Below are 13,046 nucleotides of genomic sequence, written 5' to 3' on the forward strand. Positions count from 1 at the left end.
CTGGGCTACCAGGTACCAAAGGAGATCGAGGAACCGTCGGGGAAATGGGTCCTTCAGGCGTCAGTGGCGAGCCGGGATTGCCAGGAACCAAAGGCGAAATCGGCCCTGCGGGTCCAGTCGGTACTTCGATTACTTCCAGTGTCGAAGGAGCCAAAGGAAATCAAGGAGATCGAGGCAAACGGGGCAAGCCAGGTCCTCCGGGACCTCCTGGACCTCCAAGCGAACCGTCCAAATCAGGCAAATTAACCGAAACAAAACTTAACAAACCAAACGAATAAAATTAACTCTCTTTTCCTCTTGACCTGCCTTAAATCCCAACAGTCCTAACCTAATCATCTAACCATTTCAATCACCATAATAATAAAACCCAGGCTAGAAATTCCAACCAGGTACAGTCAAAATCCGAAAGTCTTTCTTGCAATTTTCTGTCTTTTTCTCCTTTAAAAAAAAATGTTCTTTATGTCAAAGTCCCGAATATTTCGCAATGGGATTTTTGTTTCGTTTGATGGTTGGACAATTTTTAACTTTTTCCTTTAATTGGGCAATTTTTGTAGGATCGTCTTCGTCGTCGCAAGGTGGTGAGGAGAGCCCAAAAGGTGTGGCGCCGGGAATAGTCACCGTCACCAACATGGAAGCTCTTTTCAAGGTGAAGCCAAACAGAACCCAATATTACAAACTATGACGTATCCCATTTTGTTCAAACTCCAAAACCTTCCAAAAAGCCCATTTCTTGTGTGAGAATGGTGAGAAGATTTGCCAGGATCATAAACCACCGCCATTACCAGGAGCGCATAGAAATCATTGATGACCGTTGTCCACCTGGCTCTTTGATCTTTATTTTCGCCCGTCTGCCTATACTTCGTCCTGTACTTCGTTAATGAAGCGAAAGGCCATGACTATAACCGTTTGTATTTAGATTTCAGACGTCAGCCCCGTCGGAACCATCGCCTACCTCAACGAGGAGGAGAGTATTTTACTCCGCGTCCGCAAAGGCTGGCAGTACATTTCGGTGAGTTGTTTCTCTCATTTTTGTGTTTCTTAGCGCGAAATTGATTTTTGGAAGAATAAAACGGCAATCAAAATAATTTTTCTCCTTTTCGGACGATTGATTGCGCCATAATGAAACAGATGGGGAAATTTGTGCCGTTGCCGACCCCGACGACGACGACGACAATTCCGCCGCCAACCACATTGAAAAAGTCGGCGCCCAGCGCTGCGGAGAACATGATCCCGAAAATCCCCAGAGTTCCCGGTGTAAGTTAAATTTAAAAAAATTGGATTTTGTTAATTTTTTGAGGGAAAAACTGTCCAGCCATCGTTATTTTGTTAAGCGTGTGCACTTGTATCGTTTTCGCTGTTACACAATTGCATCTCGTTTAATTCAATTGAGTCTTCTCCATTCATTTCTTTCCTGCTGTCCAGTTGCGGTTGGTGGCGTTGAACGAACCCCTTACTGGAAACATGGGCGGCATCCAGCGCGTGGACTACGCGTGTTACAGACAGGCCCGTCAAGCCGGACTCAGAGTAAGTCGTCAAACAACCAACCAAGAAACAACTTTTTTTCTTTTTCTCTTTCTTCTTCGACTGTCTTGTTTAAAAATCTAAACACAAAATCTACTTTTGTCTGACCATGCATTTCCAGGGAACTTTTCGAGCCTTTTTAGCTTCGCGTGTACAGAAAATTGACAAAATTGTCCGTCCTCCCTACCGTGGGTATCCAGTCATCAATCTCAGGGTATGAGCAACAATATCATTAGGAATAAATATCCTTTCATCTTCTTCTTTTTTACTTTAACATTGTTATTCCTTTTCGACTAGGGTGAGATGCTATTCCGGACGTGGAACGATCTGTTCCATGGCAGGAGCGCCAGCGAATTATCCCCTGCCCGTCGACTGCGACACGACATTTACAGTTTCAACAACCGCAACATCTTCAACGACATTGTCTGGCCGCAGAAGGTGGTCTGGCACGGAGCCGGACCCAGTGGCGAACGCCAACTCGACTCGTACTGCGACGCCTGGACGTCCAGCGACGCCAAGACGCTCGGAGTGGCCGCCTCTCTCATCGCTTCCTCTCCGTCCTCCCACCAACAGCAGCAGCAGACGGGCGGCGGTGGCGGTGGCAAATTGTTGGCCCAGGACAAATTCTCCTGTCAGAACCGATTCGTCGTCCTGTGCATCGAAGCCACTAGCCAAGTGGTCGCCAGTGGGTGGGTGAAGCGGGTCGTCGAGCATTTCGAACAGAAAACTATCTGAATACAACGACTTGTTGTCGAAAAAATAAGTATAATCTGTAATGAAGTAAAACAAATAAAAGAATTTCCAAACTAATTCCAATTTAAGTCAAAACTTCACCCTGATTCACCTGTTTTCTATTGAATAGTAGGCTAATATTATTCATTTCCTTTTCCGTGTAAAGTCTCAACAGTCCTATCCTAATCATCTAACTATTTCAATCACCATCATAATAAAACCCAGGCTATAGAAATTCCAACCAGGTACAGTCAAAATCCGAAAGTCTTTCTTGAAAAGTTCTGTCTTTTTCTTCTTTTCAAAAAATGTTGTTTATGCCAAAGTCCCGAATATTTCGCAATGGGATTTTTGTTTCGTTTGATGGTTGGACACTTTGTAACCGATTTCTTTTGGCAACTTTTGTAGGACCGTCTTCGTCGTCGCAAGGTGGTGAGGAGAGCCCAAAAGGTGTGGCACCGGGAATAGTCATGCATCTGTTCTTGTGTACATCCATGTGAGTGTGGATGTATTCACGAGGACATGATTCATTCCTTTTCCCTCATCAAGTCTGGATTTTATTCGTCCAGTTAAAACACCCACTCGATTAAGGTAGGACTCAACGACCTTTTTTTCTTATCTGGTAGCTGTTCAATTTGTGCCATATTTTTACTCAATGGAGATTCAGGGGGTATTGAAGAGATGAAGAGTCACAATGAATGGGGGTTCAATTTGTTACGTCTTCGCTGAACGATTTCTTACGTCAAAAGTATCTTGAGCGATTCTTTATTTTTCTGGTTGTTTTTTTCCCTGTTGTTTCTCATAAAGAAACCAAACTTTCCTTTGAATTCTTGGATGATCAACTAAAACTTAAACATTTTTTTCTGGTGACTCATTTTCACCCTCGCTCGTCTCAATTTTGGGTTTCTCAATTAGATTTCCCTTTCTTTTGAAATGAAATGTTATTCCGGAATTTTCATCGGCGTCTTGAGTTGCCCAAAAGCGCAAAAGCTACATGTCATAACTCCCTTTTATACTTGTGTAGCGTGAGAATTTGCATTTGCAATTGGGAGTTTTTTTTTTTTTCATTCTGATTTCATCACGTATCAATTGACTTTCCTTTTGAATGATTTAAACAGTGAGTACCCAACTATCTCTCTGAAATGACTGTTGAAATGAAGGTATCAAACGGTACTCAGCAAAGTTTATTAGGGTATCCAACTGAAAACTCATTACAAAGGAAAAAAATAATAAAATGGAATAATCAGAATAGATGCCATTTAGCAAAAAAAGTCAATCGTTGCCTTGGCAAGTATCTTTCTAAAAACATTTCAAGACTTGTCTTTTTTCATCTCGAGCTGCTGATGACGTTGAAGAAGTTGAAAAACGTCTGACGATGAAATTCGAACTTCGCGGCCGGGTTCCAACATTTTTTGGATGAGGTCGCGAACGTATAACGGCTGAATTTCTGCGTAATTAGGAAAATTGTGCGATTCAAAAGTTTGAATTTTTAATTTCGGTTAGTTAGAGACAATGGGACTTACTGTCCAGATGAACGGGATTATTCGAAAGTATATTAGCGGATGCTAGAACTCTTGAACCGAAAATATGTTGACCATTCAAAAGGTAGTAGCCGAAGACTAAGCCTTGAGCAAATACGTCGCTCTTGACTGTTCCTCTTTGATGTGCTGCTGATTCATCTTTTCCACTTTCTTCTTCTTGAATTTTGATTAACAATATTTCAGGGGCATACCAATTATCGGTGCCTCTGGTTGATCCACTGATGGAGTGACTTCCTCTTTCGTTGACCCGTTTGCTGAACCCGAAATCTCCCCATTTCATCAAAACGTTTTGGGTTGCTGGATCAACCCAGATGAGCACGTTTCCTGGTTTTATATCCCGATGGATAAAATTCATTTGGTGAATGTACTCGAGTCCTCCGGCCAATTGTTGGAGGACTTCAATTGCCGGTGGCATTGCTGGGCCACGGTATTTTTTCGGGTCATCATCTTTCAGGAATAATTTGTCCAGTGAAGCGCTGCACAATTCGAGATAGAAATATCTGAAAATAATAGTCGTTAAGAGATTATTTGGTTTTATTTTTGATGTCACGAGCCTTTTTTTTTACTTGAATACTGAATCACTTTCAACGTGAAACAACTTGACGACATTGGGATGATCAAGCTTATCTAACGCGTCTTCTTCTCGTCCGTTGCTCTCAATGTCATCTAATTTGATTCGCTTGACAGCCACTGGAATCCCACGCCAAACTTCTTGAAAAACTACGCCGAATCCTCCTTCACCCAATTTCTTTTCATTGTCGAATTCTTTCACGTTCGACATGAAGAGTGATTCAGCGAGGAGATTTTTTGTCATTTCACTTAACTGAAATAGTGTCGATTAGACTAATGAGTAATGACTCTGTAGCTTGTTTGTTTCTTTCGTTGGTGCGTCTGACTAATGTACGGGAGGTGGGGGTCTCAATTGATAAGCACCCACATGTAATTCGTTTCCTTATCGTTTTACAACCGGAGCAAAAGATATTATCTAGGCAATTTTATCAAAGCTACAGAAAACTTTTCGTGTTGTCTTGAGAGGTAAACCGTTACTGGATATTAACCTCCACGTTTGTATTTCAATTTCGACATTTTTCGTCAACCCCTTCTGCCTGTGAGAATTCATTGGGGTTATTTTACCGAACAGGGCGCTCATGATGATGATAATATGAAAATACTCGTTTGGGTTTCTCCAGGTTTCTCAATTGGATTTCGCTTTCTTGTGTCATTGGCAATGATTGGTTGTTGACCGCGCTATTAACATCCCATCCTTTTGAATTGAATTCAATCAATTGGATATTTTTTATCGGCACCTTTTTATCGGTAGATTCCCACAATGTTTCCAGTCGGAATCAGCGAGCGCATGTTGTTCCCAACATCACAAGCATTACAAATAGGCCTATTTAAAAAATGGTTAGTATAGTCAGTTCAGTTGAATTCGCAATTCCCGACTTGTTTTTCTTGTCGACGAATATTCGTGAAAAGGACCGAATTCTAAAGGTCAGTTTCTATTTTATTTCATTGTTTACTCGACTGTAAAATGGTGGGATATTCAAATTTAGTCAAAGCTTAGCTCTTTTGCCTTTATTTTCGTGACAACGACCCAATGCCAACTCAAGTTTTTAATTAAAGTCACTGGTTTCTTGATATTGCACTAGGATGTGCAATAAAAATTTTTAATTTGCTAAAAAGGTGTTCCACTAGGCCGTAGTTGATGATAATCTAGATAATAGATGAAGCATTTAAATCTTCGCATTTATGTTGGGCAAGTTAACCCAAGTCGGATTTTATCTGACTGACTTCTTTTGCGACATCGGATGAAGAAATTCTTATCCCTGGGTCGGGATGGATCATTTTCTTGATCAGGTCGCGAGCGCTTTGCCATTGTATTTCTGTATAAATATTAAAATGTGAAATTAAGAAAGTAAGAAAATTTCATTCTCTTATTAAAGGTAAAACCCAAAATTAGAGATAAATATTTAAAAAACGATATTTCAGCTATACAGCGTGACTTACTGTCTAGGTTGACCGGTTTGTTATAATATATGTTTGACTCAACAAGGCCAGCGAACAGATGAAGTCCATTTAAAAGATAGTAGCCAAAGACGAGCCCTTCGTTAAAGACGTCGCTTTTAACTGTGCCTCTTTGTTTTGCTTCAGTTCGACTAGTCTGTTGCTGGTTGTCGAGTATTTTCAGTATTTCCGGTGAAAGCCATCCTTCTGTCCCTCTAATTTTAGTCAACGTGTAGCTTCCAGTTTCTTTTAGTTGTTTACTCAGCCCAAAATCGGTCCATTTCAACAAAACATTTTCGTGTTCCGGATTCACCCAGATGACGATGTTTTTCGGAGTAATATCCAAATGGATTACTTTCTCTTTGTGTATATATTCTAATCCAGTAGCTAACTGAAGAAGAACGTCTTTTCGTGAGGGCATTGCGGGGGTTGGCAACTCCCCAGAATCCTCGTACACCCTAGCCAGAATCTTGTCAGAATCTCAAGAATCCCTCCAGAATCCCCGGAATCTCATAGAATCTTCAGAATCTCGTAGAATCTTTAGAATCTCACAGAATCCCGTAGAATCCCATAGAATCTCGAAGAATCTCCAGAATCTCACTAAATTTACCCCCTTTTTTAACTTTAAACTACCCCAAAACCGTCTAAAATTCAAGATATTTTGTGAATTTGGTCTTTGAAAAGCTCCAATTGTAAAAAATGCACTAGAAATACTGCAAAATGTAAAAATATGGGTTGCGCTAAATCTTTTTAAATTTTCCCTCCTTTTTCCCACCGAATGGTGGCGTACACATTTTTTCATCTGCTCATGAATGTAAGATGGGGTTGGAAAAATTTGTGGTTAAAAAAACTTTATTGATAATATGCCAATAATTCCCAGCAATTAAAGTTAATTTTCCCCGTATATTTTATTTTAAAATTAATAATCTGGACTTTTAATTCAAACCTATCAAATTTCTAACTATCAGATTACTTCATTCTACTTGAAACTACAAAACCTATTGTAGCACCTTTTCCTATCAGTAAATTATCTTAAAGATAATACGATCTACATGTCTATAAGCTGTATAGAGCATGCCAAAACGGAGCTACGCCCACTACGTAACATAGTGCATACTTCTGTACAGAAACTGGGCCAAGGACTAGTGGCGCCCCTAGCGGAATTTTGGGGAAAACTTGATTCAGAATCTCGAGGAAATCTCGTAGAATCTCTCAGAATCTCTAGAATCTCTCGGAATCTCTGAGATTCTGAATCCTCGTACACCCAAATTTTGAGTTGCCAACCCCCGGGGCATTGGTCCTCGATACTTTTTTGGATCCGTCTCACTTAAAAATAGTTTGTCCAGGGAAGCTACGCACAATTCGATGGCGTAATATCTAAATATAGCCATTGAGCAAATGCAATTCGTTTATATTTAAATTAAATGTTCACCTATTCTCCGAGTCACTTTCTGTGTGGAAAAGTTTGATAACGTTCGGATGATTGAGCATTTGCAAGGCTTCTTCCTCTCGTTTGTTACTTTCGACTTTGGATAAAGGAATTCGTTTGACCGCCACTTGAATGTTATTCCACTCGCCTTGGAAAACTTTGCCATAACCTCCTCTTCCCAATTCATTTTTGAAATCAACTTTGATTTGTTTCAAATTTGAAGTATTATCATCTGCCACTGAGGTGACGCGTTGGTATGGCCTGTCCTTCGCCTTGAAAAGATTAAATCAATATTATTTTTATGATAATTCTCAATAACAGCACTTTGATTATACCCTGATGTGTTCTAATTCTTTAGCGACATCCGACGATGTCATTCGTTTTTCGGGATTGGGCTCCAATATTTTCTTGATTAGGTCTTGTATTGCCAGGTCCTGGATTTCTATTCGGAAACGAAATTTTTTAGCTGATTTTAAATGCATTAGTTTTTGTAGATAATCCGAGTTACTTTGTAGGTTGACTGGTTTTTTTCCCTTATGTTATAGACTATTTCAGTGAGAGATCCGAAAAGATGTTGGCCGCTCAACAGGTAATATCCAAACACAAGTCCTAGGGCAAAGACGTTGCTCTTGACGGTTGGAATTATATCGCTATCTCCGTTGTCCAGTAAATTTAGTAATTCTGGTGCTAACCAGCCAAGTGTTGAATTATTATTTTTTATTTTGCTAGCTTTACTAAATCGTAATCCTCCCCATTTCATCAGGACTTCATTGGTTGTTGGATTTATCCAGATGAGGACGTTTTGAGGTTTAATATCCCGATGGATCAATTCCGTTTCTTGAATGTAGTAGAGTCCAATTGCCAATTGATAGAGAACATCTTCCGCTGGAGGCATCGACTCGAGATATTTTGAATGGTCATCATTTTTCCAAAATAATTGTTCTAACGAGGCAGCACACAATTCTAGCACATAATACCTATAAATATTTATTTAAAAATAGGAATTTGTAAGCCTTTTAATTTGATTTTTTGAACCATTTGCTGTCTTTATTTACATGCATGCTGGGTCATCCTCGACGTATAACAGTTTGACGACATTCGGATGGTTTATTAATCTCTGCAGTTCTTCATTTCGTGTATGTCGTTTGACTTTGGATAGTTTGATTCGCTTGACCGCCACCTTTTCGTTACGAAACTCCCCAAGAAAAACTTTACCGTAGTCTCCTATTCCTAAAATTTTCTCTTTGTCAAATTTGTTAGCAATCTGGTTTCGAAGAGCTACTGCAGAATGTTGTTCAAATATAGCCACAGAGTTGGGATTTCTAATTTCTTCCATCTGAAAATGTGATGGATATAAATTTTTTTCCCTTTAACATTATTTGTAATAATAAAACGTCCGCACTAGTTATACCCGGATTTCACGATTTTGGTGTAGTAGCTGTTGAACGACATCTGACGAACTCATTCGATCCAATGGGTCCGCTGTCAGCATTTTCTCGATTATGGCACGTAAATGTTCCTGGATTTCTATTGACATTAGAAGATAATTGTTTAAGTTACATTAGAGTTTTCAAATCGTTAATTAGCTCATCGTGGAAATAACCGGGAAATAATAACTCGGCTTACTTGATAGATTAACGGGGTTATTCTTCATGATATTTATCTGAATCTTCATTCGGGAACCAAAGAGATGAAGACCCTTAAAAAGGAAATATCCAAAGACGAGCCCTTCGGCAAAAACATCCGATTTGACTGTTCCTCTTTGTTCGACTTTAGTTTCATTAGCCTCCCCGGCCAGTAATTTCAATATTTCGGGTGCCAGCCAGTCGAATGATCCTTTGATTCCACTCATTGAACAAGTTCCCCTTTCGTTGACTTCTTTGTTCAATCCAAATCCAGACCATTTCATCACGACTTGATCAGTTTGTGGGTTCACCCAGATGAGGATGTTATGGGGTTTAATATTTCGATGGATAATTTTCTTTTGGTGAATGTACTCGAGTCCAATGGCCAATTGATGAAGAACTTCAATCTCCGTTGGCATTGGGCCACGATATTTTTGCGGGTCGCCATCTTTCAGGAATAATCGATCGAGTGAGCCTTGGCATAATTCGAGATAGAAATATCTATAATAAAATGGAAGAATGTAGGCATAGCGTTATCATTTTAGAAAAATTGCTGCTCTTATGATGTAACCGTTACTTGAAAACTTCATCGCTGTCTATGTGAAATAATTTGATTACATTAGGGTGATTGAGATTCAACAAAGTTGATTCATTTCGTTTCTTTGCTGAATTTTCAACTCGTTTGACGGCCACTGGAATCCCACGCCATTGCCCTTCAAATACGGTGCCATATCTGCCATATCCTCCTGTTCCCATCAACTTGCGACGGTCAAACATTAATGTCGACATGTTGAATGGTTTCACTTTCAGATGTTTCACGTTATAGGGTAAGGGCGCTTTTGGCGAGCGGGATTACATGATCAAAAACCTTGCTTTCCTAAAATCTTGTTTTTAATGAAAACTGTTTTGCTGTTATTACCCTGATGGGAAAGTAATCTCCTCAGAAAAATTGAAACAACTCGCGAATGCGAATCACGTCAATGCGGTGCGCTTTGGGAAGAACACAACGCCAAAGTAAAACCGTTCTCTTATTCTATCTTTAAATTGTTGATAACAGAAAGTCAAAAATAAGTGGTTGGTCTTTTATCAGACTGAAAAATTCAACGTTATCTCTCGCGTTATCTGCTCGAAAGCGACCAGTTTATACCTTTGTAACATGTCTAAATAACATTTTTGGACGGAATGGTTTAATAATGGGCTATTGCCAATTCGAAATGTACAGTAGCCTATCTAGCAAAAAAGCTGACAGATTTTCGTTGTCAGGTGACAAAATTGTCAGGTTTTCTTGCAAGATTACTGTATTATTGTCATTGCGTAACAATGAAGTAAAGTTTCCTCCAATTGACTATGAACTTCATCGCTATTAGTTAATTGGGTCTAAGTGGAATAAGGGACCCCATGCTAGTCAGTATACAGTCAATGTAGGAAATTCGTAGAGGAACATTTCTTCTTTGGTCGCAACCAGCAAAGATGAAATGTGTTTTTGTAACAAGCCCCATCTACATATAATAGTTAGAGCTTGCACTTAATCATTCTGTTTTATTTTTCATTGGCAGAACAGGCGTGGCCTTCGTGCAACATCGATGACAGCATGCGCCTTTGGATATGGAGTTATACACAATAACAGCACCGCACCCTATGATGAACCCGAGGTAAGGTAATTTTCTTCATTTTTCAGTCTGGGAAATGGGAATGTGGATTTTTGTTGGAATTATTCGCTTCAATTATGACTTTACAAGTTTAATCTCAAGATTATTACTTTAAGTGGGTCGCCGCCAGTTTCGTCTTGGAGACGAAATAAATCAGCCAGCACAATTCAACTCCCTAATATCAAAATATTGACATGAGAAAAATCGGTGGTGAGTGCGATTGTCAGATTCCCCTCCCTCGATCGTGTATCTGGACAACCAAATTCATCTCTTGGTCCAAGTCGTTATCAATTCTGACCTAATTAACTGTCCTTAATGTCATTGAAGTTTCGTCTCTTCTGTGATGATTCTGTGCGTTCTGATGGCTCATAAAAAAACGGTGGATCCGAACGCAATCATTAACTGTTGTATTCGGCATTTACAGAATGTTTTCTTCACCCTGGCTGTCTGGAACATGGAAACACCACACCCATTCACTTGAGGTAGGGCTCAACAACCTTTTTCTTATCTGACCTTATTCTTATCTGCTTCTAAATTTGTGCCATATTTTTACTCGATGAAAAACGATGAAAATTCAGGGGGAATTCAAGATGAAGAGTTGCAATGAAGGAGAGTTCAATTTGTTAAGCGATTCTTTATTTTATCCGTTTGTTTTCCCTTTTGTTTCTCACGAGGAATCAAAATTTTACTTTGGTGTTTTGGGATGATAAACTAAATAACCCTTAATATTTTTTCTGGTGAACTTAATGGTTGAACTTAATGGTTTTTCTGGTTCTCATTTTCACCCTCGCTCGTCTCAATTCTGGGTTTCTCAATTTGATTTCGGCATTTTGCTTTCTCGTGTCTCTGTTGATGACGTCATCATTAATATCTCATCCTTTTGAATTGAATTGTTATTCGATATTATTTATCAGCGTCTTGAATTATCTGCTCGAAAGCGACGCCCGCCCACCCTTGCCCTTTGCAACATGTCATAACCTTTTATTTTTTGGACTTCAGTAGCGTGAGAATTGGATTGGATTTTGAATGTGCAGAGTAATTTTTTCCTCATTAAAGTTTCATCACGTATCAGTTATAATTGACGTTCCCTTTGAATGATTTGAACATTGAATACCGTATCAAACTATCGCTCCGAAACTATTGTTAAAAAGAAGGTTTCAAATGGTAGGCTAATCAGCAATGTATTTTAAGGTCATCAACTGAAAATTCATTGCAAACGAATAAATAATGAAATAAAATAATAAGAATAGATGCCATTTAGAAAAAAAAAATCAATCGTTGCCTTAGCAGTGCCTTCTTAAAAAATTTTCATGACTTGTCGTTTTTCATCTCGAGCTGCTGATGACGTTGAAGAAGTTGAAAAACATCTGACGAGGAAATTCGAACTGCGGGGTCGGGTTCTAACATTTTTTTGATTATGTCGCGAACAGATTGCGGCTTAATTTCTGCGTAATTAGGGAAAATGCGTGATTAAAAAGTTTTCATATTGATTTCGATTAGGTTAGAGACAAAGGGACTTACTGTCTAAATGAACGGGATTATTTGAAAGTATATTAGCGGGTGCTCGAAATTTTAAATCGAAAAGATGTTGACCATTCAAAAGACAGTAGCCGAAGACGAGCCCTTCGCTGAAGACGTCGCTTTTAACAGTTCCTCTTTGTTTTGCTTGACATTCAGTTAGATTATCCTCTTCGTCCTCCAGTATTTTCAATATTTCCGGGGCAAACCATCTTACTGTCCCTCTGATATTACTCAATGAGTAGCTTTCAGTTTCTTTTAGTTGTTTACTCAGCCCGAAATCAGCCCATTTTAACAAAACTTCTTCGTCTTCTGGATTCACCCAGATGAGGATGTTTTCGGGTTTAATGTCCCGATGGATTATTTTTTCTTTGTGAATGTATTCTAATCCAGTAGCTAACTGAAGAAGAACGTCTATTTGTAAGGGCATTGGTCCTCGATATTTCTTGGCGGATTCATCACGTGAAAATAATTTATCCAGGGAAGCAGCGCACAATTCGATGGCGTAATACCTAAATAGTATAGCCGGTAACAAATGTCGTGTGTTTTCATATTAATTGGGAGTTTCTTATTTCATTTACCTGTTCTCCGAACCGCTTTCTGCGTGGAAAAGTTTGATTACATTCGGATGATCAAGTTTTTGCAACGCTTCTTCCTCTCGTTGATTACTTTCGACTTTGTATAGAGGAATTCGTTTGACCGCCACTTGATTTTTATTCCACTCGCCTAGAAAAACTTCGCCATAACCTCCACTCCCCAAAATCTTGTTAACATCAACTTTGATTTGTCTCAAATTTGTGGTATTATCATCTGCTATTGAGATGGCGAATTTGCATGGCCCGCCCTTCTCCTTTAAAAGATTATTTCAATTTTATTTTTAGAATAATTTCAATAATACTTTGATTACCCCAATTTGTTCTAAGACTTCGGCGACATCCGACGATATCATTCTTTTTTCGGGATTGGGCTCCAACATTTTCTTGATTAAGTCTTGAATGGCCTGGTCCTGGATTCCTATGCGGAAACG

General features: G+C 39.2%; 4 protein-coding genes across 8 annotated transcripts in view; 1 reads left to right on the forward strand and 3 right to left on the reverse strand.

Moving 5' to 3' along the window:
* LOC124315624 (collagen alpha-1(XV) chain-like) overlaps window positions 1-13,046 on the forward strand; it is a 24,934-nt gene continuing 11,888 nt past the window's right edge. The window contains exons 1-9 of one of the 5 annotated variants that reach the window (XM_046781440.1): window positions 1-237; window positions 555-646; window positions 917-1,009; window positions 1,129-1,254; window positions 1,423-1,524; window positions 1,643-1,735; window positions 1,819-2,498; window positions 2,659-2,841; window positions 10,409-10,505. In XM_046781440.1, the coding sequence (XP_046637396.1) occupies window positions 45-237; window positions 555-646; window positions 917-1,009; window positions 1,129-1,254; window positions 1,423-1,524; window positions 1,643-1,735; window positions 1,819-2,256 (1,137 nt within the window). In that variant the 5' untranslated portion in view covers window positions 1-44 and the 3' untranslated portion in view covers window positions 2,257-2,498; window positions 2,659-2,841; window positions 10,409-10,505. Of the gene's footprint in view, window positions 238-323; window positions 390-554; window positions 647-916; window positions 1,010-1,128; window positions 1,255-1,422; window positions 1,525-1,642; window positions 1,736-1,818; window positions 2,842-10,408; window positions 10,506-13,046 lie in introns of those variants that run through there. The other 4 variants (XM_046781424.1, XM_046781434.1, XM_046781416.1 and 1 more) reach the window with 4 other exon arrangements.
* Window positions 3,414-4,576, reverse strand: LOC124316212 (serine/threonine-protein kinase/endoribonuclease IRE2-like). Its single transcript, XM_046782024.1, has 3 exons — window positions 4,358-4,576; window positions 3,774-4,291; window positions 3,414-3,697 (listed from the first exon to the last, which is right to left on the reverse strand). The coding sequence occupies exons 1-3, from the start codon at window positions 4,570-4,572 to the stop codon at window positions 3,561-3,563; spliced, it is 870 nt and encodes a 289-aa protein (XP_046637980.1). The 5' UTR covers window positions 4,573-4,576; the 3' UTR covers window positions 3,414-3,560.
* LOC124317400 (serine/threonine-protein kinase/endoribonuclease IRE1-like) lies at window positions 5,374-7,022 on the reverse strand. Its single transcript, XM_046782763.1, has 2 exons — window positions 5,802-7,022; window positions 5,374-5,677 (listed from the first exon to the last, which is right to left on the reverse strand). Exons 1-2 carry the CDS (start codon window positions 6,217-6,219, stop codon window positions 5,556-5,558), a joined length of 540 nt encoding a protein of 179 aa, XP_046638719.1. The 5' UTR covers window positions 6,220-7,022; the 3' UTR covers window positions 5,374-5,555.
* LOC124317683 (serine/threonine-protein kinase/endoribonuclease IRE1-like) lies at window positions 6,576-7,969 on the reverse strand. The gene is made up of 4 exons (XM_046782780.1): window positions 7,736-7,969; window positions 7,563-7,669; window positions 7,231-7,499; window positions 6,576-7,175 (listed from the first exon to the last, which is right to left on the reverse strand). Exons 2-4 carry the CDS (start codon window positions 7,602-7,604, stop codon window positions 6,980-6,982), a joined length of 507 nt encoding a protein of 168 aa, XP_046638736.1. The 5' UTR covers window positions 7,605-7,669; window positions 7,736-7,969; the 3' UTR covers window positions 6,576-6,979.

The sequence above is a fragment of the Daphnia pulicaria genome, chromosome 1, assembly GCF_021234035.1.
Source record: "Daphnia pulicaria isolate SC F1-1A chromosome 1, SC_F0-13Bv2, whole genome shotgun sequence".
NCBI lineage: Eukaryota > Metazoa > Arthropoda > Branchiopoda > Diplostraca > Daphniidae > Daphnia > Daphnia pulicaria.